This window comes from Electrona antarctica (assembly GCF_951216825.1).
Source record: "Electrona antarctica genome assembly, chromosome: 19".
NCBI lineage: Eukaryota > Metazoa > Chordata > Actinopteri > Myctophiformes > Myctophidae > Electrona > Electrona antarctica.
The window spans coordinates 15,977,679-16,002,850 of NC_136800.1; the positions used below are offsets into that span (position 1 = coordinate 15,977,679).

At 41.5% G+C, this 25,172-nt stretch overlaps 1 protein-coding gene across 4 annotated transcripts in view; it reads left to right on the forward strand.

Annotated features, from left to right (window-relative positions):
- LOC306943213 (polyamine-transporting ATPase 13A3-like) overlaps positions 1-24,936 on the forward strand; it is a 37,623-nt gene extending 12,687 nt beyond the window's left edge. The window contains exons 7-33 of one of the 4 annotated variants that reach the window (XM_079529419.1): positions 1,528-1,597; positions 2,534-2,668; positions 2,952-3,024; positions 3,608-3,742; positions 4,765-4,932; positions 5,470-5,627; positions 6,197-6,385; positions 6,545-6,606; positions 7,538-7,688; positions 8,561-8,683; positions 9,477-9,494; positions 9,644-9,794; positions 10,681-10,801; positions 11,259-11,383; positions 12,898-13,064; positions 14,386-14,508; positions 16,882-17,012; positions 17,285-17,327; positions 17,617-17,726; positions 17,919-18,015; positions 19,455-19,527; positions 20,100-20,277; positions 20,535-20,719; positions 20,908-20,996; positions 21,463-21,543; positions 21,925-22,014; positions 23,039-24,936. In XM_079529419.1, the coding sequence (XP_079385545.1) occupies positions 1,528-1,597; positions 2,534-2,668; positions 2,952-3,024; positions 3,608-3,742; positions 4,765-4,932; positions 5,470-5,627; positions 6,197-6,385; positions 6,545-6,606; positions 7,538-7,688; positions 8,561-8,683; positions 9,477-9,494; positions 9,644-9,794; positions 10,681-10,801; positions 11,259-11,383; positions 12,898-13,064; positions 14,386-14,508; positions 16,882-17,012; positions 17,285-17,327; positions 17,617-17,726; positions 17,919-18,015; positions 19,455-19,527; positions 20,100-20,277; positions 20,535-20,719; positions 20,908-20,996; positions 21,463-21,543; positions 21,925-22,014; positions 23,039-23,221 (3,229 nt within the window). In that variant the 3' untranslated portion in view covers positions 23,222-24,936. The remainder of the gene's footprint in view (positions 1-1,527; positions 1,598-2,533; positions 2,669-2,951; positions 3,025-3,607; positions 3,743-4,764; positions 4,933-5,469; positions 5,628-6,196; positions 6,386-6,544; positions 6,607-7,537; positions 7,689-8,560; positions 8,684-9,476; positions 9,495-9,643; positions 9,795-10,680; positions 10,802-11,258; positions 11,384-12,897; positions 13,065-14,385; positions 14,509-16,881; positions 17,013-17,284; positions 17,328-17,616; positions 17,727-17,918; positions 18,016-19,454; positions 19,528-20,099; positions 20,278-20,534; positions 20,720-20,907; positions 20,997-21,462; positions 21,544-21,924; positions 22,015-23,038) is intronic. The other 3 variants (XM_079529421.1, XM_079529420.1, XM_079529422.1) reach the window with 3 other exon arrangements.
- Positions 24,937-25,172: the final 236 nt, after the last annotated feature.

Below are 25,172 nucleotides of genomic sequence, written 5' to 3' on the forward strand. Positions count from 1 at the left end.
AAGGTAATTGTACATTTTATGAGAAAAGCATGAACATTTCTATAGTGTTTCTATATACTATGAAGTTTGTTTTCAGACGTGGAACCACTTCCGAATTGACCTGAACTAGGGCCATAGGGCCCATGTTAAACCCAGAAATGTTCTTTCCTATAAACATTTGATTAAAATGTAATCTATAGGCTAGATTAACCTTGATTCCTAAAAGTTATGTTGGGAAATTTGCGTAATTTGCATAATGATCAAATTAATTGCTTAATGAGTAAATTAACTAGACATAACTATCATTTTGCATCCAGTTAACTTAGAAAGGTGACTTAAGAGTCAGAGTCCATGTTTTTTATATCCAGAAATTAATCTATTATCATGTTGAAGTCATGTAATCTTTCTTAATTAGCATAATTGGCATTAACCCATTTAGACCTAAGGGCGATTCTACAAATGCCTTCTAAATCCTGACAGTTTTCTGAAATACCCATGTTTCCATGTCAGTGGTGCTCAAACTATTTCATGTCAAGGACCCCCAGAATTATCTGTATTTGGCCGCGGACCCCCATCTGAAAATATGTTGTTCCAGGGTAACATTTTCAACTCAAATCTTTGCTTCTGGGGGGGGGGGGGCAGAAGCAAAGATTTGAGTTGAAAATGTTCGCTCTGAAAGAATATATATTCAAAGATTTGTGCCACATTTTCACGATTTTTCAAAAATCTACAAGCTCGTAAGCTTTGCAAGCTTGTAGATTTGCTATTTTTCAATAGCTAAAGTATAACATAATGCTTAAAACATTCCCGTTCAGGGTTAATTATGTACAAAATAGGTGCTATATCAAGACACTGAACTCTAAGGTATTATGGTTTCCTCTGCCAGTGAGCATGTGTTTTGAAGAATCAGGAAGACTCGAAAGGTGCTAATGCATCCCGGAATGATGCATGCTCTGATGTCATTCCTTGGCCGTTTTGCAACATTGATAAACATTTCTGGGATAAAAGCATTCATCTCAATGATAAATACTGTTATTGGATGTTTGTGGCTGTCCTCCAAGAACCTGTTAGGATGTGATACTCTGTAGACTATTGGGTTTCATTTTTCATTTATTAGAACAAAACTGCCATTTTAACAAGCATATATTATTATAATGGGGCAAGAAGTGGCAAAAATACAATTCTGAGGTTAATGACCCCTCAAGGTCACCAGAGGTCAGTCAGAAAGTGGTTCCACATTTGAAATCAAACCTTGGGGTATGTAGATGATGTGCTGAAAGTTTCATGCTTTCATCATAATGCACAATTGGTTTGCTTGTCTGCCCCACTGGCACACAGCGCAGGGAAGGGTGCAGAGGCTAAGATCGTGACATAACCATTATACTACTTGCATTGTGTATAATGTACATGATAATATGCATGAGTGTGTGCATACTGCATACTGTGTACAGAGGTATGAGCTGTGCCAATGCATGTATGCCGTGTCTGCATAAATACGTAACACAAATCAAATAAAAGTGACAATTGCCTCCAATTCTCGTTCGACAGGAGGCAGTTTTTTGAGGAAAATGAGATTGCTGTGAGGGTTCCCTCTTTGTTCATACTCCTAATAAAAGAGGTGGGTTTGTAAGATTGAAATAATGTCAAGTTTGATTACATTCAGCTGGATGTGATCAAATAGCCTTCAAAATCAGTGAACTGAGCGGTGCAACTATACATTTTTTGTTGTAGTTACTAGGGATCACAGGTTTTTTTGCTCCCGATCCGATTCCGATCATTTTATTTTGCACATCTGCCGATACCGATTCTTCCCGATCCGATATTACAGAACACATTTATGCCATATCACAGTAGTACAATATCCCAAATCACAGACAATACCCAGTCTAATATCATGATATGGATATAATATTGATACTAGGGATGTCCCGATCACGTTTTCTGGCTCCCGATCCGATTCCGATCATTTGAAAATGACGTGATCGCCCCCGAATTCCGATCACCCGATCCGATCGGGACAACCCTAGTAGTTACTGTACTGTGCTCTGTACTGTATTGTAGTGCACTGTGCTCTGTACTGTACTTTGATTATTTTTGGAAAAAAATCTTTGAGAAATGACAGAGTTACCGTGTTACCATGTGGGGGTCCCAGGAACGTGCCCAGGGGGGCGGCCCGGTTCCAGCGAGCCTTCCCGCGTCCAAATCGGTCGAGAAATGACAGTTACCGCATGGGGGTCCCTGGAACATCCAGACCCCCAGGAACACGGCCAGGGAGCCCCCTGGCCCAGTTCCGGTGAGCCTTTCCGAAACGGTCCAGAAATGACAGTTACCGTGTTTCAGCTTTCCGTGCTCGGACAGACACGTACACGTATACATAGGGACACACATAGCTGCATAATGGAGCGAAGGCACCGCTCAAAAAAACAAAGCAAATGGATCAGAACTAAATGAACACTAATGACTGTGTAGCATTAGCAATGTTCAATATGTAAACAAGGAATCCTTCTCTCTCCCTCCCTCTCTTTATCTCTCTCTCTTCATCTCTGTCTATCAGGTTTTGAATCCCTTCTACATCTTCCAGCTGTTCTGTGTCATACTGTGGAGTATACAGGATTATTACTACTATGCTGCAGCCATAGTTTTCATGTCTTTCATATCAATCGCTACCTCGTTGTATACGATCAAAAAGGTGGGTGGTGATGGTACAGTATTTCGTATGCTTACACTGCCTCAAAACTGGACCTAAACCATTATTTAAATATGAGGAAAATACTAAAAGACATGTTTGAGCATCAGCTACAGTAGGTTATTCAACTGCATGCATCATGTAATTCCTTGCTCCAGGTGTATCTATTATTATTTAGTTTGTTCTAATTTTTCTTTCATATTATTTTTGTTTGATTATGTTGTCTCATGACTTTTTCTTTCTTTTTTCTTTTTACTAAATTGTAACCATCTCTTCTTAATTGCAGCAATATGTAATGTTACACGACATGGTCTCTACTCACAGTGTTGTCCGTGTTTCACTTTGCAGAGGAAACAAAGGTATGCATTGGTGGAAAGTGTTCTAATAACTTTTACTTTACTTGAGTATTTCCCTTTTTTATACTTTTCACTACATCTCAGAGGCAAATTGCAGTTATTTGACAGCTTTAGTTATTACAAAAGGATGTAGATTATTAATTACAAAATGATTAATACAAAACATTCAACAATACAAAACTAATACATTATTATGTATTATTATAGGTGAATCTACACAAAGTAATTAAAATCTGCCCCATATTTACCAACTGCAACATTAAAGTGATAAACTGATTAATGCATTACTAATTTCAGTCCACTAATATGATTTATTGACTTATCATGAATTAACACTATTTCAAGAATAGTGGTCCTTGTAAAATTCAGAACCATTTTACAAGGTTTATATTTATTTATGAAAATCGTTTTCTTTTTTACTGTTGAAAAAAAGAGAAAATGTAAAGAAATGCAGGAAAGGTAAAAACAACAACAAACCCATGTGTGTGTGTGTGTGTGTGTGTGTGTGTGTGTGTGTGTGTGTGTGTGTGTGTGTGAGATGTCACTGTGAGCGACCTACTTATTTGTTGACGTCTGTTGATTACAGATAGGGAGGAAGCCATGTCCACGGACCTGGTCCCCGGTGATGTCATCGTTATTCCAGCCAATGGGATGATCATGCCGTGTGACGCTGTGCTGATCCATGGTGGAACCTGCATTGTGAACGAGAGCATGCTGACAGGTTCACTTTCTCATACATGATTACTTTACAACACCATGGTTAATTGAAGGGATTCCATGGGGTGGTCCCCAGCTGAACGGTTGATACTTCGGTTCCATTTGTATACTTCTCAGTTAAATTGATAGGCCTACTGCGGATTTGATGTAGATTGGGTTCTCAGTCAGAGATAAAAATCATATCAAATGGCACCAAGTCTGACACTATTGCATATCAAACTGGGGGACTGTGAGAATGACCATCTTAGTGGTTGGAATGCAGTAACCTGCAGCCTGTTATACCAAGCTGCAGCTAATGAGCCTGGACTGCTCTATTTACAGGGGTGTATTCAAACTCTAAACATACATAAATGAACATACAATAAATACATAAACCCACATCATACCAAACTCTTAAGAACTACAACAATAATGAGTCTGTATCCCTTTTCACACCACACTACAACATAAATATCATCAATAGCAAAAGCACATCACAACTCCCCCTCTGACATCCGGACCATGGTCCAGCCCAATCTACTGAAACACAATAAAACTCAACAATGAGACCTCACAATACAAACATATATATAGACGCCTTATCAGACGTCACACTGATAAGCATGACCAGCACAAGAACCCCACCTCTCATAAGATGCAATGGAAAAGTTCTAACTGCACTCACGTGTAGAAGAAATTCCCCATCAATGTTTGTAAACAAATAATTGGTCTATTGCACTCTCTCCATATTGCACTAAGATGAACTGTGCAAATTAATTAAAGTGCAAATGTGCTGTGCAAATGTCATTCAATAAATAAGGGTTATATGTGCAAACATGAGTAACTGTCTCTGTCTCTGTTACAGGGACCTTGACATTAAAAAGGTTGTGGATCACTGGACTAATTAACCACTTTTTATGCAGTACTACATCGTACGATGGTGTTGCACGGTGACAATAGCCAATCTATAACGCTTTGCAGTGCCACACATTAAGCATTAGCATAATTGATTTTTATATTTCTTGTTTATGTTCTTGTGAACTCCAGGCGAGAGTGTGCCGGTCACTAAGACCAGCCTGCCAGGCTCGGGCCAGGACGGAACCAGAACCTACAACTTGGAGGAGCACAAGAGACACACACTGTTCTGTGGAACCTACGTTATCCAGACACGCTTCTACACCGGAGAGCTAGTCAAGGCTGTGGTGGTCAGAACCGGTGAGAAGGACGATCCATATGAGTGATACAGTATGTTCTTTCAATGCTCTGCAACGACACAGCTACCCTGGTCAAGTGGTGTATTGTATCTTGGATGAGCAGTAGAAATCTGGTCCTAAGTGGGAGTCCAGGGTTCGAATCCAGGGTAGGATATAAATTGCAATAGATTGCAACTTCAACGTTATTGTCACATCACAACCACACCTGGTGTGGTTGACCTTAAAACGGCTTTGGAGGGACAAGGAGTCCCTACCGGTGTGGTTAGGGTTTTACATAACATAAAAAGATCAAGATATCTACATACACATAGCATAAGACCAGCAGATACACAGTATATACAGTACATGATGTTAAGCATTAGGTGAGAAAGTGGTAACACATTGGTACTGTAGGTCCAGGTAGCGGCAGGTGTGCATGACCAAATATAAGGTGCAAAGAAATCCAGGGTGGAAACTGTAGGCTACCGGTTAAAAAATAAAAATCCACATGGGAGGTCTACAGGGAAAGCAAAGACCTAACTAGTCTTGTTCCCCTCAGGGTTCAGTACAGAAAAAGGCCAGCTGGTTCGTTCCATTCTCTACCCCAAACCCACCGACTTCAAGCTTTACCGGGACGCCTACCTGTTCCTGCTGTGTCTGGTGGGCGTGGCAGGGATCGGCTTCATCTACACCATTGTACTCAGCGTCATGTACAAGGTACCACCCCTCGTCCCATCAAAAGGAACCAGCCCATGGCACGCTAGCTAGCCTATGGCAGTGGTTCTCAAACATTTTCATGTCAAGGACCCCCAAATTAATATGTATTTGGAGTGGGACCCTAGGTGTTAAGTAATACTACTGCCTGAAGAAAAGGAGGCACTGGAGCAACTCAGACAAAAAGCATCGCTGGGGCTTGCAGGGTTTTAAGCCCTTATTTTATTATCAGGGTGCAAGTAAAAAAGCGACAACGTTTCGATGTTTCAGTTACATCTTCGTCAGGTCACGTGTGTGTGTGTGCGTGCGTGCGTGTGTGCGTGCGCGTGTGTGTGTGTGTCCTGACGAAGATGTAACTGAAACATCGAAAACGTTGTCGTTTGTAGATCGAGATAGAGTTCAAAAGTACAATATTATAGTACATCATATTGTAGCACAGAGCAAGTCATGTGCTTAAAAGAATAATGTTTAAGTACTTAAGAGAGTACTGTCCACCACTGGACAAGACATACAACGGTCAGTTTGCAGTTTTAAACATCTTTATTTGTAGTTTAATTCTCTGTGTCAACCAGGTTCCAACAAAAACCATCATCATTGAATCTCTGGAAATCATTACCATCGCTGTGCCACCGGCGTTGCCAGCAGCCATGACGGCCGGCATCGTCTACGCCCAGAGGCGTCTGAAGCGCGTTGGCATTTTCTGCATCAGTCCGCAGAGGATTAACATGTGCGGCCAACTCAACCTGGTCTGCTTTGACAAGGTAACTTTACATCTGGAGGCCCTGTTTTGAACATGTCGTTATATGTGAAAATGTGCAAAAAACAGTGAAAATAGCAGATCTACCGTACAAGCTCACAACATGTTAATGTTTTAGTTTGTGGGTTTTAGTTGTTGGTTATTGTCTTGTCTTCTGCATCAGACTGGCACACTAACAGAAGATGGCTTGGACCTGTGGGGCATTCAGAGAGTTGAAGATGGAAGGTAGGGACAAGTTCTCGTTTATTAGCAGTGATTAGCAGTGATACAGTATTATCACATTTAGAGATGCATCAGAGGCATTTCCATTACTGGCATTTGTATCGTTACCAACTCTAATCTTATTTTTAGCCTGCATTGCATGGATACAGTTAACATGGGAATAATAGTGTTATCAGAGAGTGTTAAAATTGGCAACATGTTCAACCAGATCTCCCTATTTTGGACATGACATTATGGGTGAAAATGGTAAGAAATAGCAGATCTACAGTACAAGCTCTCACTGTCCCCATTGTGAGCTTATAGATCGATTAAACATTTAATAAGCAGGCTTAACTTCACACGTTTTCAACCTATCTTCATAATGGTCCCCACAAACTATATTATAAGATGGCAACATTTCTGTGTACTTGCTCTGTGTCTCAGAGGAGGGCTGTGGACAGTTCTGAAACATGTCTACAACTGAAAGCATCAGTAGGCAGTTTGGGCATTTCAAACAAGATTTCAAACTTTTTTGTTTAGGGGGCACCCGCTGGCCAAGTGGTCCAGGCGCATGCCACATAGAGTATAGGCTTTGGCCTGTTCGAGTCCCGTTCATGACGACCTTTGCTGCGTGTCTCTCCCCTTCACTCTCTCCCTCTTTCCTGTCTATCTTCACTTGATACTATCAATAAAGGCAGAAAAGCCTAAAACAAATATTTAAAAAAAAGAAAACTTTTTTGTTTAGGGTTTTTTATTTTGTATTATTAATAAGAACACTGGCATCTATTTCATCATGCTTATTTCATTGGCTGACAGTAATGAGACACAGAGTGAGTACACAGACCATCTTATAATGGGCATTAATGAGGACCAATAATGTATGAAGGTAAGGCTGAAAATGGGTGAGGCGGTCCTTGAAGTTGTTAAATGATCTCCAGATGTTGCTGTGTTGTAGCTTCTCTCCCCCAGAGGTTGACGCGGCTAAAGAGACTCTGGTTAACACAACGTTCATGGCCTGCATGGCTACCTGCCACTCACTGACCAAGATAGAGGGAGAGCTCTCCGGAGACCCTCTGGATCTCAAGATGTTCAGTGCTACAGGCTGGGTAGGTATGGCAGTGGTTCTTTTTCATGTCAAGGACCCCCCCCCCCCCCCCCCCCCCAAATAAATATGTATTTGGCCACGGACCCCAATCAGAAAATATTTTATACAAGAATATTTTTTAAATATTCAAAATGTTCTCAATTTTTTTCAGGATCCTTTTGAAAATATCAGATCTACAAGCTTGCAATGTGTCTTGCGTCTAATAGATCAGCTACTGTATTTTCAAATAGCCAACGTATCAAGATTTGAAGTGGTTAAATCGATGCTTTCGATAACTCATTTTGCTGGGGACCCCTGGGAAACCCTTCAAGGACCCCCGGGGATCCCGGAGCCCACTTTGAGAACTACTGTAACAGGCCTGGCTGTAAGCTGACATTCCTCTGTCACGCTCCTGGTTACTAATCTGCTCTTGAATTTATGCTGTTCTAAAACTCACTGCCTTGGCATGGCGGGGCTGACCTGGAATGGCTACAGTCAGGTACCATGGAGACCTCATAGTTCGGTGATTCTCAACCATTTCAATTCCTAGGATCCCGAGGTTGATATGCACCACCCCCATTAGATACAATCTTTATCTCTGGGACCCCAAACTACACTGTGAAATCCTCAGTGTTAATTTAACTCTGAAGATTGTACAAATGAAACCAAAATGGTCAGATAAACATCCATTTGGTTTCTACCACTCAATTATTTATCCAGGGAACCCCTCAAGGATCCCTGGTGGTCCCTAGTTGACACTCCTTACCTTACTGAAATAGAGAAGTTAATTTAACTTTATATGTGATATTCTAAATGACAATGCATTTTACTGAGTGTACAGTGCATATCCAATATCAACTAATTTAGGTTCTGACGTCTTTTTGTTTTTAATAGATCCTAGAGGAATCCACAGAGGAGGAGACTGCTCTTCATAATCCCATAATGCCTACAGTTGTGCGCCCCCCAAAGCAGGTGCTCCCTGAAGCCCACCAGAACGTCAAAAACTCCCAGAACATGGTATAGCTTTCTCTGTCACATTATTTTGTGTCTTTGTAATGGTCTTTTTTGAATTCACAGTAACAGTAACAACGATTGCATTATTCATTGTGCATAAACTACAGTGGTAGTTAACCTTTTCAGGCATATAATAATTTTGGTTAGTCGACAGTGAAAACTAAAGCACCATTGCTTTTACGCAGTGTTGATTTTTACAGCAAATTTAGATTTTATTTTAGTCAGAGTCCTTTGAATAAAATGTCATTTAGTTTTAGTTATATTTCAGTCATCTGAAATGTTTTGGTGTTAGTCTAGTTTTAGTTAGTTAATCTACAGTTGATTTTGTCGACAAAAAGTATTTTGGCGGGCCTTGATGGCATCGTAATGGCTGATTTTACACTTTGTTGCATGCTGAAAATAGCCGATCTACAAGCTAGAAGCTGGATCTCTTCTCCACTAGTCCCTCCCTAACATTTTATTCTAGTTTAAATTTGTTGACGAAATGTCAATATATTTAGTCTTTGTTTTAGTCATCATAGCTTAGTTTTTATTTAGCTTTTATTTAGTTCTAATAATGAAGGCTAACAAAGGATGTGTCAATAAATTAATGTTAATAATAAATGTAAGATCAATTCTGACTATCTGGGATGAAAGGTTTTATGCACATCAAACAATTATGGTTAGTTTTTGATCAACTCACTTGATCACCTCAATTGCTCAATCTGATCACGTGGTCAATCAAATGAAGTGGTTGCTATAGACAGTTGTTACATTAGAGACATCGTTGAATTAAAGCTGTCCTATTTATTTTCAGGAGCTGTCTGAATTGTCAGTAAGTAGCATCTTTGGTTTTCTCTTCACAGAGATTGTCATAATAATTCCCCATTGTAGTTGTGAAGGACACAGTGATACAATAATGTCTTAACTTTGTATCACAGTAGTTGACCATGTATGTAATTGTAATGCCTTCTTGCTCCACAGTTGTTTGAGATCGGCATTGTGCGTCAGTTCCCGTTCTCCTCGGCCCTCCAGAGGATGAGCGTTGTGGTCAGGAGGCTGGGGGAGAAACGCATGGACGCCTACCTCAAGGGGGCGCCAGAGGTTGTGACCAGCCTCTGCAGAGCAGACACAGGTCAGAGCTTGAATAAACACTCACAGATGTTTAGTTTGGAATATCTCCTAGACTCCTACTTTCATTTGATAAATCTAAATGGCCAAATGATTAACACGTTCATTCATTTGAAAACGATCTATTTAAGCACTTAAAGGACCACTTCACCACTTTTCAACCTATCTTCATATAATAGGTCCTCACTAATAATCATGATCAAATGGCACGATTTTTTTCTACTCAGTCTGTGTCTCATAGGAGGGCTGTGGGCAGTTTAGAAACCGTCTTCCAGTGACATCATCATTAGGCAGATCTTTTTTTTAAACAAGATTTATTTACACAAATGTTTAGATTTTCATTATCGTGAGAACGATGGCTTCCATTTTTGCATTGCAACTTTTCAGGACTAGAAAGCCTGCAGTTTCTATTAGCTTGTATTCCCCATCGATGATGTCACTGGAAGACTGTTTCTGAACTGCCCACAGCCCTCCTATGAGACACAGACCGAGTAGAAAAAAGTTGCGCCAATGTGCCATTGTTTCATGATTATTAGTGAGGACCTATTATATGAAGATAGGTTGAAAAGTGGTGAAGTGGTCCTTTAAGTATAATTTATACTTTCTTACATTTTTGAGTGGTGCAACCACTCCAAGGAACAGCTTTGTCCCTATGGGACTATGTGACTATGTTACTATGTTACTATGTTTAGAGTACCAATAGGGGGTGCTGTTGCACCACTTGCTTCAGACTGGTCTGATTTTTCAAAGTAAATGAAAACTAGGTTTGAATGTGGTTCATGTCAATCGTTATCTCTTCCCTTCTAGGTTGCCAGACCTTATCGATAATTGACCTAGGTTTTAGCAGCTTTCTACCTTTGTGTGTCCTATCTGTCTTTGTGTGTTTCCAGTCCCAGACAGTTTTGCAGAGACCCTGGAAAGCTACACGGGCCAGGGCTTCAGGGTTATTGCCCTGGCACATCGACAGCTGGAATCCAAACTCTCCTGGCACAAAGTCCAGAGCCTTAACAGGTACATCCACTACATATATCGCTCTGCTGTCTTTCCCAGGAGAATGCACCTCTTTATCCCCCTCACATTAGACACTAATCAACAAACTTGGAACCTGGAACCCCCTCAAGGACCAGCATGTTCCATGTTCCAGGTTGAGAACCACTGAATTAAATGACAAAATAATGGTAATGAATGGTAAATTGTCATATATTTCATCTTTATCCCAGGCACTTTGGATAAATATTACATGCACTTTGTCTCTCTCTCTCTCACACACACACACACACACACACACACACAATGCTGCATACTAAAGGGCACTTAGACAGTGACGGTACTAGGAGGAGCCAGGGATCGAACAAGGAACCTTCCATCTCCCAAACAGTAGCTGTAAGATTGTGTATTTTCTCTTGTGTACTTTGCGTGGGATTTGTGTGACGTGAGGCTGATGAAACCTTTGGTCTGTTCCTCGCAGAGACGTATTAGAGACCAACATGGAGTTCCTCGGCCTGATCATCATGCAAAACAAACTGAAACAAGAGACCGCTGGGGTTTTACTGGAACTACGACAAGCTAACATCCGTACCTTGATGGTTACAGGTAGCTTGGACCTACAGGACTATTATCCACTGTGTATGAGAGTATATAGAGTATACAATAGCAATTTACCATTTAGACTTGCAAGATCAGAGTAAATGGTATGAATCCTAGTCAACAAACGACCAAGAAAAACAATGAAGTGCTACAACAAAGTTTCTAGGACACCAGGTAAACATCTGTCTAAAGAGCATGCTATCTAATTAACATAATATGTGAACAATAACCAGCATACACCTGCAGTCCTGCATAGTATAACTAACATCTATATCAAATAAAATATAAAGCAATAAGAAGGGACAAAAGGAATGAGGAGTGCTTGGGGTGAGGTAGAGTATGAACTAAGAGGTGAATGTTCAAACGGTGGTGGAAAATTGGGAGTTAAGTGTGTGTGCGCGTGTGTGCACGTGCATGCGTGTGTGTTAAGGCTGTACCCTAGCCCTTTTTTTAGGACTCGAACTTCGGCAGGAATTTTCGAGCGAACATCCGGACCATTTGTTTCTAATTAATTTAAAAAATAACCTTTGAGATGTCTCGATCAGAGCGCAGCGCGTCTCCCCTGCTCTTTATCAATCTCTCTCGTCTCTCCCAACACACACACACACACACACACACACAGTCAAGCGGCTCCGCGAAAACAGCTGATCTGCGAGCTTGCTGGCAGACGACAGCGTATAGTTTGCTCGTTAGCTGTCACTCGTTCATTTGTTCCACCTGTGTAGAAGCGCATTGAAGTGGGCACAGGGCAAAAGCAGAACCTCTGTCACCGTGACCGTTTTGCTTAACAATGATCAGAGTTCACTTCTTTTTAGCAATAGGCTATGTGATGCTAGAGAGCATATGCTAATATATTATGGCTGCTAAGAACGGTTCCCTCTATCAGCGATCATGCTGGTGTGTGTGTGTGTGTGTGTGTGTGTGTGTGAGTGAGTGAGTGAGTGAGACGCGTCAGACATTCCATTCAATGGAACTCTTGTTCTCACAGAACAAGGTGAGAAAGGTCAATCACCTCAGCTGTAGGCCAATCAGCAAATTAATGTGCAGTTGTGCACGGGAGACTTTGGAGAGGGACAGAAGAACAAGGAGACATTTCTTTAAAAAAGCATAACTTCTGACAGGAATGCACTAGAAACCTACTTTTTTTTACATGCTCATATCGCATTCTCGCCGAGATATATTTTCGAGTAAATAAAAAAGGAAAAAAATAATATTTTTGTTTTAATAAAAATTAAAAAAAACGAATGGTTCAAGCACATTAATTAAGATTCGAGTGCCAACCCTAACGAGCGAACATTCGAACCTTGAATGTTTGGGGACAGCCTTAGTGTGTGTGTGTGTGTGTGTGTCTGCGTGCGCGTGTGTGTGCGTGTGTGCACGTGTGTGTGTGTGTGTGCACGTGCATGTGTGTGTGTGTGTGCGCGCACGTGCATGCGTGTGTGCGCCTTGCAATCGCGCCAATAACCCTTTTCCCTGTTTTGCACCCTCCTGCATGTCCTCATCTTTCATTTCTTGGCTAGGAGACAATATGTTGACAGCTATATCAGTAGCGAGAGACTGCGGGATGATTCGTCCACATGAGAGGGTCATCATAGCAGACGCTTTTCTCCCCAAAGACACGCAGCCTGCTAGCATCACTTGGCGTTACAGCGAGAACCCTGCCCACCTTCCCGATAAGAACAGTCAGGTGAGCTGGAAACAACACAGAGCCAAATAGACCTGGTCTGCTCCATGTTTAAGGTCAAGTTTACTCGCTTCCCTGCCACGTTTTTCAGCCGTAAGCCGTTATTCTGAAGAGCCACCAGCTGATTTGGTGAACCGGAAGTAACAATCAATCATTTCTGGGGCACCCGGTAGCTACTTTAGTTTTCATCAGAAGCACTGATAGAGTACCGCGAGGTCACAGGGATTTTGTATTGAGCTCCGAAAACATCAATGTTCTGTATGATCACCTCAATCTGAGCTTCAATTCCGAGATAAACGATGCAAATGATCGTCGCTAAGATTAGTGTGACCGGAGGGAAAATATTGAATGACAATCACAATGTAGAAGAAAAGTGTTGCCAGGTGACGGAGATGCCAAGAACCGGTAAAAATGATACTAGTGATGCTGGATGCATTATAACACTAATAGCTGTTCAATCACTGTTGTCCTAGGTGATCTAGGACTTAAAAGTCGTTCAATGTAATTCTTTTGCAGAAAATGAGTTAAAAGGCGGTGGACATTCAAAAATAAATATCCACAGACAATTATGTCATTATGAGCTGTCTGCTTCTGAACAGTTGTGATGTCATTATGAGTCGTCTGCTTCATTAGTAGGAATATCTACAGTAGACAAGCATGGCCCTGAACTAACGTGAGAACAATGGCATTATTATAGCATGCTAACTTTCCTGGAATATTAGCTTGGATTCCCCATCGATGATGTCACTGGTAGGCGGGTTTCTGAACTGTCCACAAACACAGACGGGGTAAACAAAAATGGTACAATATTATAATAAGCATTAGTGAGGACTATATGCAGATAGGTTAAAAAACATTATCTCCCTCCCACTCCCCCACAGTCCCCCCCCCCCACACACACACTCCTCTGCCCCACTCGCTCCCATTTGATAGTGGCTTGGAAGCTACTTGTGGGGAGGGGGCGAGGCATTCTGAGCTTGAACAGCTGTAGTGAGTTACTGCTGTCCACAACATTCACCAAAAGTGTACCATTCCCAATTCAATTTCCCATCTATGGTTTTGGCTTTTCAGACAGCAGTTTTATTTGCACAATTACTACTTAATTCCTTACTTCAAGACCTACTTGTTTCTGTTACCACCATGCTTTTACCACTCTGGTGCATCGTCATGATAAACCTCTCAACCTTTGTTGTTAAGAAATGTTTTGTGCTTCTTCCATCACTGCACCTACTGTATGACCATGCAGTTTACAGTTTCTCCACCTGGCATTCGTCTTTTAACACACAGATGTTGATGTGACTTTGTCTCTCCACTCTTCCTCCAGACGGTGGAGTTGGACCTTGAGCATGGTTTCCGTGGGAACGGACAAGACCAGAGTTACCACTTCGCTGTCACCGGCAAGGCCTTCGCTGTCATCACTGAGCACTTCCCACAACTGCTACAGAAGGTAGTGGTTTTGTCTAGGCATGTCCCGATACCGATACTTGTATCGGAATGCCCTTATTTGGTCATATCGGAATCGGCAAGTACGCCCCGCACCAATCCGATACCATATTTTATTTAATCACGTAATGCGCGCAGCACGGTGAGACGGGGCCGCCGGTATTGAAAACGTGCATCTCCAGCCGTAGGTGTGAACGGCATTGCCGACGTGCGAATGGGGGACAATTTAAAACAAAGGCGACTTGCTGTAGTTTGCGACTAACATAAATTTGCATGCTCAAGGGCTGCCAAGTAGATCTTTTGTTGTTTTTCTTTCTCCCCCTCTCTTCGAAGTTAGACTGGACAAATAAACTCTAAACTGACTGGGCCACGGTGGTCTGACGCTCATGGTAACTTGCGCCGTGGGTGGAACGGGTGGAAAAGTTTGGTTACATTTTAATGCATCTGTCAATAATGCATTGTATTAAACCCAAATGCGATACCTTTGCATCATGTCTGCACCGAGTCGAAACAACACGGGAGCCGTCAGCTGCTAGCCTGTATATCCTGCTAGCCTATATATTTGCGGGGAGGAAGCGTAGTTATAATATCTCCCGCAGATCGATTGAATAGTCTCACATAATACGTGACCTTTAAACCGCTCTCAAAGGGCACCTACGGATGGCTGCAATTCGAAACTGGCCCCCGTAAAATCTGAATCCCCCCCCCGCCCCCCCCCCCTTTTTTCCCCTCACTGTATATATTTATTTTCCCTTTTTACCTCCTTTTTGATGAATTCCTGTTCTGTCTATAGAAGTGTCTATTTGTACGTCTCTAAATGTTTTGATGATTTGAACATGGTGGACCCTGTTGGAAACAAGTGTAATGCTTAATTGGGTCGTCCACTCACAGTTAACAGCCTTTGTATTGAGTTTGTGCTTGAAATGTACTGTAATTCTGCAAACTGTTAATAAATTCTTCAATCAATCAATCAATCAAACGTATTCCAATGTGCATCAGTGCATGCAACTTCTCAATCTATCGTTGCTGAAAAGGCAGAGCTACAAGCTCACAACGCAGTGCAACCAGACGCGGTGTGAGCTTGTAGACTGGCTATTTTTGGTGCGTGACACCAACGTACGATGATGTATACATTACGCATTTAAAGTGACGGTACACAATTAACAGTTCCCTCTGTCAAGGTACGTACTGTATAAGGCCCTAGTAAAATGTAGTGCAAAGGGATGCCTTGGTTGGTTAAAATAAAGAGAAGATTATTAAAATATAATAAGCATATATATAATATGCATAGTGTGTGTGTGTGTGTGTGTGTGTGTGTGTGTGTGTGTGTGTGTGTGTGTGTGTGTGTGTGCTTGCATGCATGCAAAGTGGAACATCACCAGGGCTAAACTTCACGTTATTCTACGTGATAACGCAACCAACATGAGTACATGTACTTTACACTTTTTTTTTAAAAAGCACTGGTATCGGTATCGGTATCGGCTAACACATAAATTGTTGGATCGGAATCGGATCGGAAACGAAAAAAGGGTATCGGGACATCCCTAGTTTTGTCTGTATATTTTTTACAGCAACACTCCTACAACATGGCATGCTCTGAGTGCGTGCGTATTTTATCATAATGTTGTATACCTTTTGAAATATTAAACTTTATAAAACTTAGATTTTATACTGGAAGTCAAAGGAGGTCAGATTGGGCTGAAACTTTGCACAAAATATGGAGATGACTGACATGAGAATATTAGTCTAGGACATGGCTAAGATATGTATGCACTTAATTTAGGAGAGAATATCGCAACTGTTCTTGACTAATATGACCCCCGCGAACAACTTGGGAACTTTGAACAATTCTCTATCCGGGGGCGAAATACCCAAAAATGACCACGCCCTTTTAAAAATGACCGCTACTTCAAACATGGCTCTATCTTCTAAACCGTTGGAGCTACATATTTTTTATATGGATGTCATAGACTGGCCACTGAAATTCAAAGATCGACGTGGAAACCTTGCCTTCGAAAAATAAGTATATTGGTAAATAACTAAATACATTTACTTAGCTACATTTACTTATACTATAGCATAAGGAAAGGTTTATTTTTTGGAGATGGCTCTCATAATGCAACAGAAAATAAAAAACGAGCAATATCAATCTGTATACAGTTACAGTATATGCAGTTTACTGCGTGCATGGCTCACGAAGATTCACAGTAAATATGCACACGGACAGACACAGCAAACACGGACGCGTTTCTGCGTCCAGCCTTCCTCAGCGTGTATGACATTCCAACACTACCATAATGTATACAATGCATTTATTTCCTCGATAGTCACATACTGAAGTGGTGAGTTTGTCTTCTGATCTAGTATTCCTAAACAGGATATTATGGTATCTTGTTGTTGTGATTCTGTCCACATGGGGGCGGTGCAGCTGGTGCTGAGAGCCACAGTGTTTGCCCGCATGGCTCCGGACCAGAAGACTCAACTGGTGGAGATCCTGCAGAATGTGGAGTGAGTCTCTCAGCATCTTGATGGTTTTGAAGATTGTACAAATTGTCATGAAAATTGCTGAGAGCTTGTAGATAGGCTATAGGCCTATTGGCTATTTTACTAACTTTTGACATTTAAAAAAAATGTATAGGCCTAATAGGAATGCCAGGATGAAAGCGGTTAAATAATGTTATCTATGTGTTGTTTTAAGTGTGAAAATATTGTTTTACGGATTATGTAATTTGATTGTAGATTGTATATTAAATGTTTGACCCACTTTCTTCACATTTTAGCTACACTGTTGGAATGTGTGGTGATGGTGCTAACGACTGTGGCGTAAGTATCGATTGCCTTGTAATAATTATCTATATAAACATTATTACATCCCTCATATACATCGTAGTCTATCCTAGATGGTGACATATATATATTATATTATATTATATTATATTATATTATATTATATTATATTATATGTATATATATATAGGCTTTGTTTAACCTCTGTTTTTGTCCCTGCACCTCTGTATGTCTGTCTGTCTCTCCCTCTCTCTTTGTCTTTCTCTCTGTCTCGCTATCTCTCTACTGTCTCTCTGTCATTCTGTGTGTCTCTCCCTCCTCTTAGGCCCTGAAGAGAGCCCACAGTGGAATCTCTCTATCAGAGCTTGAGGCATCGGTGGCCTCACCCTTCACCTCCACCACCTCAAACATCTCCTGTGTCCCCAACCTCATCAGGTAGCTCAGTGCAGTGGATAATGGATCGCTCAAATCACCCAATGTGTTTGGTTGATAGTGGTATAATAACCATGGTAGTATAACAGGATTTCCACCTAAAGCCTAGTTAACTCATCCTTTTGTGAACTCTGTTAAGCTTCTCTGCCCACTGTACGATGATGTACACACACAGTAACAAACTTGTGTGTCCAGGGAGGGTCGAGCGGCTCTCATCACATCATTCTGCGTGTTCAAGTTCATGGCTCTCTACAGTATTATCCAGTACCTCAGTGTGACGCTGCTCTACTCTGTAAGTAAGACATGCCCTTTCACTCAACACATATTTGGTACAATGAGTTTGAGAGTTATTTGTAGGCGATGTCATAGTACAGTATGTGTGAGATACAGTATTTTGTGACTACATGTGTAACTTTTTATTAGTTTTTTGGCTTTTCTGCCTTTATTGATAGTATCAAGTGAAGATTGACAGGAAAGAGGGGGGGGGGAGAAGGGGAGAGACATGCAGCAAAGGTCGTCATGAACGGGACTCGAACACGCGACGCGCTGTCAGGCCAAAGCCTATATGTGCCTGGACCACTTGGTCAGTGGGCGCGCCCCCTACATGTGTAACTTAACCTGACTCCGCCAGATGGTGGCAGTAGTGAGTTCCTCCTCCTGCCCTTATCTGGAATCTCTCAGGCAGAGAGGATGTACCCCAAACCAGCCGATTTCGGACTGATCAACGGCAGCTAGAGGCGAGATTAAGGCGAGACTGATGACGTATTGAAGCTGCGCCACAGCGCACATGTAAACACAACCTAACAAGACTACAACTCGAAATTATTATGGAGATATCAGATTTTTTCCACGCTGGTTTGGGTTCATCGTTTCTGCTTGAGAGAGACCAGATTGAGGTAGGAGGAGGGAATTTGTGAACTCAATACTGCTGCAATCTGGCGGAGTCAGGTTATGTGTAACTAGCACAGGAGCATAATGTCTGTGTAGACTGTGTCACAAAGTGGGAGTGTAGCTTGGCAAAAAACCCAGAAATGGACCAGGAGGCAAGCTTGCAGAAGAAAATGTGACGTTTTTAATTTGATCCTGGCAAAGACTAAAGAAAATGTGCAATTGAATAAAATAAAACTCAAAAACCAAACAAACATCTTAAATCAACCGAGAGGCAAAGGGTCAACCTCTCCCCATGGCAGCCTGCACTCCTACTGAGCTGTTTCCCTTATATACTCTGCAGACTCCACCCTTCCATTTATCAACCAACCACAGTATTATAGCAATCCACCCAAGATGCTCCCCAACCCATGTTCTAATTAATCAGCTAACAGGATTAACAGGCACCTCTCAATCAGATCTTCAGGCACCAATGGTATCAATGGTAGCCCAATTTCCTTAGTTATTTTATTTTACTGTCACTGATAGTATAATAACTATATTATACTATTATATGTTTTATGGAGTATTTGCTACAGTACATTTGCACTTTGCATTCTAACTATTAGGAGCAGTGGCTACCATTCTAGTGGCAGTAAGGGGTTTAGTCTCTTGCTCAGGGACACTTTGGGGCAAAGCGATGACCTTATGGTTCCCAGACAGCCTCTCTACCCACTCAGCTATGACCAAGCTGGGGTTTAAGTGGTTAAGGGTGTCAAAATAATAGTAACAAAAAAACAACGTCTCTACATTGAATCACAATGCATGCACACACTGTTGTTTAAATGTCTGCTACTGCCACAGATGCTGAGCAACTTGGGAGATTTCCAGTTCCTTTTCATCGACCTTGCCATCGTTCTCATCATTGCCTTTACAAGTGAGTGTGGACACCTTTCCTGGGCCTGACAAACTATTATCTATGGCACTTGAGTTCAGTCCTCAGGGACCACTTGCAACAGAATCCCCCCAAAAATTGAAAAATACATTTATCTCAGATTCTTTTCCCAGATTGCGTTTTTGGTCAAAACAAGCTATATTCAACGGCCCATGACTAAAGAACCGATGATCGTCTTTACAAAATGTATTTTCCGGGTGAATGGTAGATCTGCTATTTTTGCTGAATGTTTGCCAGTTTTTGTCGTATGTTAGGCTATTGTGACATGAAATAGGGACGCTAGGGTTCATGTGGTTAATATAGATTGATTGATTGAACGATTGAATACATTGTTAGGCACAACAAATAACAAAAACAGCACAGAGGTACAGTAAAGGCTATATATACAATTCATCAACAGAGCATTATAACACATGAATGTCATCAACAACTACAAATAGCTACAGGGGAGAAAATGGGATAATGGTGGTAGAGTATCCTCTAAGTCTAGTTTTTGAAAGAAACCAGTTATTCAGTCAATATTCAATATAGCAACTGTTTATCTGTGTGTTTAGTGAGTCTGAACCCAGCCTGGAAGGAGCTGGTGCGTCGCCCGCCTCCGTCCAGTCTGATCTCCGGACCGCTCCTCTTCTCAGTTCTGACCCAGATCATCACCTGTCTGGTCTTCCAGGTTCTGGCTTACCTCCTGGTCCGACGCCAGAGCTGGTATGAGATATGGACGCCCCAGTCAGAGTGAGTGATGTTTATTGTGATATTTTCAGTCAGTTTTGTATTTCTTGCTAAATTAAACGTGCGTGGTGGTCATTCCACTTACATATCCATCCCCCCCCCCCCCCCCCCCTCACTCTCCCTCCCTCCTCTCTCGGTCTCTCTTTATCCCTCCCTCTCTCTGTCTCTCTCCACCCCCCCTCCTCTCTCTCCCTCCCTCCTCTCTCTGTCTCTCTCCACCCCCCCCACCCCCCCTCTAACTTTTTCTCTTTCAAACACAGTGCTTGTAACGTCTCTCACACTGGCCTGTCCCACCACCACATCAACGTGACCTCCCCCGTTGACCACAAGAACATCAGGAACTACGAGAACACCACTCTGTTCTACGTCTCCTCCTTCCAGTATTTGGCCGTGGCCATTATCTTCTCCAAGGGGAAGCCCTTCCGAGAGCCAAGCTATAAGAACTGTAAGTCCTTACGAAGATAACACCGACTGCACACTGCTGGCTTTCTGAACGCCCCAGTTTGATATACCACAGACCCTGATTTCCCGGGACCCCACGTTGAGAACCAGTGATCTACTGTTATATATAAATGGAAAGATAGCAGTAGTACCACCTTTTTTCCTTTTTCTTTTTTCCCCTCATTTCACAAGGGCCATTTATGCTGACTTGTCTGTGTCTCTACGTCTTTCTGTTCCTCATCATGCTGTTTCCTGTCCCTGCTATCGACAACTTCCTGGAGGTAAACTGGCACTGCATTGCACTCATACGTTCCTTTGTTCAGTTTACTATAACTTATGTGGTTGTTGTGGAACAACCCCAAACATTGCAACGTGGCAGCGGTGGCCGAACGGATAGCGGCGCGGTCTAGATACCGGAAGGTTCCCAGTTCGAACCAGCCGTCCGACACGTTAAAATTACCACCGCTGAAATGCCCTTGAACAAGGCATCAACCACTACGATGAAATGTGTTCTATGAGCAGGGCCTGGCTGGAAACAAGTTCTTGAGCTTAGCCCAGATACCCTGGGTAAATATAGATTTAATTTCATTTCATTTCAACAGTAGCAGTATAATCTTTGAATCTGAGATATCCCCCACACTACCAGTGAATACGTTGATGTCTGTGAGAAAAATCACAAGAAGTGAACAGTGTGACATTGCTGGTGCCATCATCCCCTCCTCAACCCACTGCTCTGCCTCCCCTCAGATCGTCTGTGTTCCCCATGACTGGCGTGTCACGATGGTCATCATTGTCATAGTGAATGCGGTCGTGTCCTTCATGTTTGAGGTATGCTTTAAGCCTAATTTCCACATTGAAGTCCTGATCTACAAGCTAACAACACGTTGCAGCGCAACATATTGTTAGCTTGTAGAACAGTTATTTTTGGCAAGCAACATCCTTGTGAGGTTTATGTTGTTTACAATCAATCAATAGTTAATCTTTCATTTATTTACAGAATGTGATCATATCTAATCAATCAGTGCCAATGAATCACCTTTCAATAGCCAATCAAACCGAACTAGTTTGATGTGGAATTTTGTGTTTTATTTTTATGATTTTCTGTTTGTTTCTGGCCGGTGGTGGTTCATGTCTGTTTGCAATCCAATCATCTGCTGCTGTTTTATGATTGACCGCCATCTTCTCTCTCTTGACTTGTGCTGAAATCAGACGTTGGTCCTTGATATCATCTTATGGAGGCTAGTGTTCAGCCGAGACAAGCAGGGTGCCGGGAGGGGCACTCCTGACACACCTCATCAGGTCGGGAAATGCCTACACTACATTCTTTCCTCATGCATGTTATCTCTGGAAGTATTTGCAGTATTTGTAAATGCAGTATATTCTACTGTATATTCATTTATGCATATTGTTCCTTTGACATCAATAATAACAGTTAAAGGTATATTCAGTGATTTCACTTAATTCAAATATCACTTTTTTTTTTTTTTTTTTTTGTGATAATCCTTCCTACTATAGAGTGTGCTGACCATATAAGGAGTTCCTCCCTGTCCCCAGTTAACCCCTGGGAGTCAAAAAAACGTTGGTTTCGTTTTTGGCTAGGTGGCCCAGCCTTCATCCAATCAGAATAGAGAGGCCTTCCACCAATCATGATCGAGCGGGGGTGGGCCTTGGTGCACGTGCTGGAGGCCTGTTGCGCGTCCCCCCACTGTAGAGCGTGCATGTGCACATCTTGTTACCGGGGCGGACCGGGGGGTTTTCAAAATCCCCGAAATCACTGAATGCTCCTTTAAATATATTGATCCTTAGAAGTAATCTGTTATAAAGAAACTGTACACAATGATGCCATTTAATCATTAGTCATTGAGCCTATATACCCCGTAGTATGATGGCTTTGTAAGTAATCTTGTTCGACCATCTAATCATACTGTATAACATACATTATCATTATCTTTATATATATTAGTCATCATGTTGCAGTCATTTTGAATACTGAAACTTGTCATGTACATGTACTGTACAAGAAGAACGTTTTAGGCTGTTTTTGGCATTGTGCTGCCATTAGAACTATATTTTTATTTCTTTATATTATTTGCAGAATTAAAAGAATGCCCCACCTTCAGTTGTTACCATACATTTAAATATGGCACATCCAAATAATTTTAAGTCACCAGTACAGTACAGTAAACAATAATGACTTAATCATAACTTTAATTCGTTCATCCGTCCTTTCCACACCAAAAAGTGGAAAATAATGCAGAGAACTTTGCCGATAATCACAGAAAATGTAATTGAATTGATATTCGATCATCTCTCATCTTCCCAGTCAGCTAATGATCGCTGGGGCTCAACCTTCTTGTCCTGGCTGTTCTGCCAGAGAACCAAAGCCCCAAGGACACACTACAGGCAACTGGCCCTGGAGCTGCAGGATGACCCGGACTGGCCACCCAAACCTTCCACTGTCACCTACGCCAGCACACCCCACACCAATGTTACCGTCCCCATGTGACCCCAGAGCAGACAAGGCTGCTCGTAGAGCCACAGAACTGACCACATTTAACCGAATGTAAACATTGTCTACCAACATCATAATGCGGAGCCATCAGCACAGGGACTCTAACAAAATGTGACGTTGTCAACTAACTTCAGATGAGACTAGTAACGTGATCTTGCGTAGATGTTCCTGGGACCATGAGCCAGCCAGACCCCAAGCACCAAATAAGAACTTTGACCAGTCATGGCCTTAAACAAAGCTCGATATTTATTCTACGTGGATAACTGCAAAACTGTCTTCAGTTTTCTGAGTTTCCATTTGCTGAATTACTGTACTTAATTTCCCATGATGCAATTCATAAGCGGCAGTGTTCAAGTCACAACACGATCACTTCGTTCGTATCAACGAACTAGATCTTAAAGATACTAGCATCACACTACTGAAACTTGAATTGCTTGGCTGTGTTCACACTCTGCGTGAAGGTTTGTGGAAAACAATATCTTTCTGCACCTTGTGCTTGTATGTAAATGGTATTTGACAAATGAAAACTCTATACTTTCAACATTCACTGTATGTCATTGTGAAAGAAAATGTATGTCCTCGAGTGATTTCACTTTGTGACCACAAGAACAACATGCAGGTTTTGCTGTCTGAGCCACTTTATACTTCGTCAAACGACACTGTCACTCTACACTTTTTTCAGATGACTATCAGACTTTTCCATTAAGCAACAAGGCATTAATTAGACCTTGGAACAGATCCTGACATTGTGATGCCAGCAGACCCGGGCATAATGATTGTAATAAGTGTTTGAAGTATTTGTGTCATAACTTTATTATTGTTAGACTAACCTCAAAATGAACACTGTGAGGGATTGATGAACTGTTTAACCACTTAATCCCAATTTTAGACTTTATCGTATGGTGGTCAACACCACCATACGATGGCAAACATTTTTAAGTAGTATTGGACTTGAAAGTCTGAACGAGTTTGACCAGGTTCAAAGTGGTCAGGCTTTTAAAGTCTAAACAGGTTTGACCAGTATTCCACTAACAGTGTTTCACAGTGTCTTAATTACTGCTGCTAAAAAAAATATTTCAAGAAAGGAAAGGGAAGGTTCTCTTGTTCAGGATGATATGGGAGCAAAACAAATATGTTTTTATCTGCAGGATGGAATTGTATCTTTTTGTATTTCTTTGTTGTTGTTTTTTAACATGACTGGTACTGTTTATAGTTTCCAGCAACTGAAAACGTTCCATTTTAATCTTGATTCATAAGGCATTTTGCACGACGAGCGTCGCACGATTAAAATTATGTTTGATAAAAGAACACCTCAGGCTCTGTTGTGGACCAGCGACGGCATCGTGCAATGGTGTATAAATAAGGCATTATTCTTGTACGTGTCTATTAGAACGGGCCTAGCATTCTAATGACTGAGCTTCTTCCCGTGGAAGAGAACAAAAAATCTAAACTGGTGTGTGTGTGTGTGTGTGTGTGTGTGTGTGTTTGCGTGTGCGCGTGCGTGTGCGCGTGTGCGGATAAGAAAGGGAATGTTCCAACAAACCATATTCCCAGTGAAAATAATATTTAAAGAAAATGGTAAAATGTTCCCTCTTTGCATAGAAATGTGAATCAGTATGAACTAAATGTGTATTGATTGCTTAACTGAAATCATACCAATTAACACCATTAAACTATTGCACATGACCTGTAATGCTGCTTTGATTAAAGGCAATCATTTTCAAAAGATTTACCTTATACTGTGTCTTTATAACTTTTTATAATTTTATGTTCAGTTTCAACTTCATTTGATTATTATAATGTAAATTATTTAGTTGGAAATCTTACAGACTGATGCAACTGTAATAATAGACAGTGGAACGTTGCATTGAGGGTACTTGTAATACAGCATCTCTTTGAAGTTTCCTTACCGTCCAACACTTACAGTAGACTATTTATATATCAA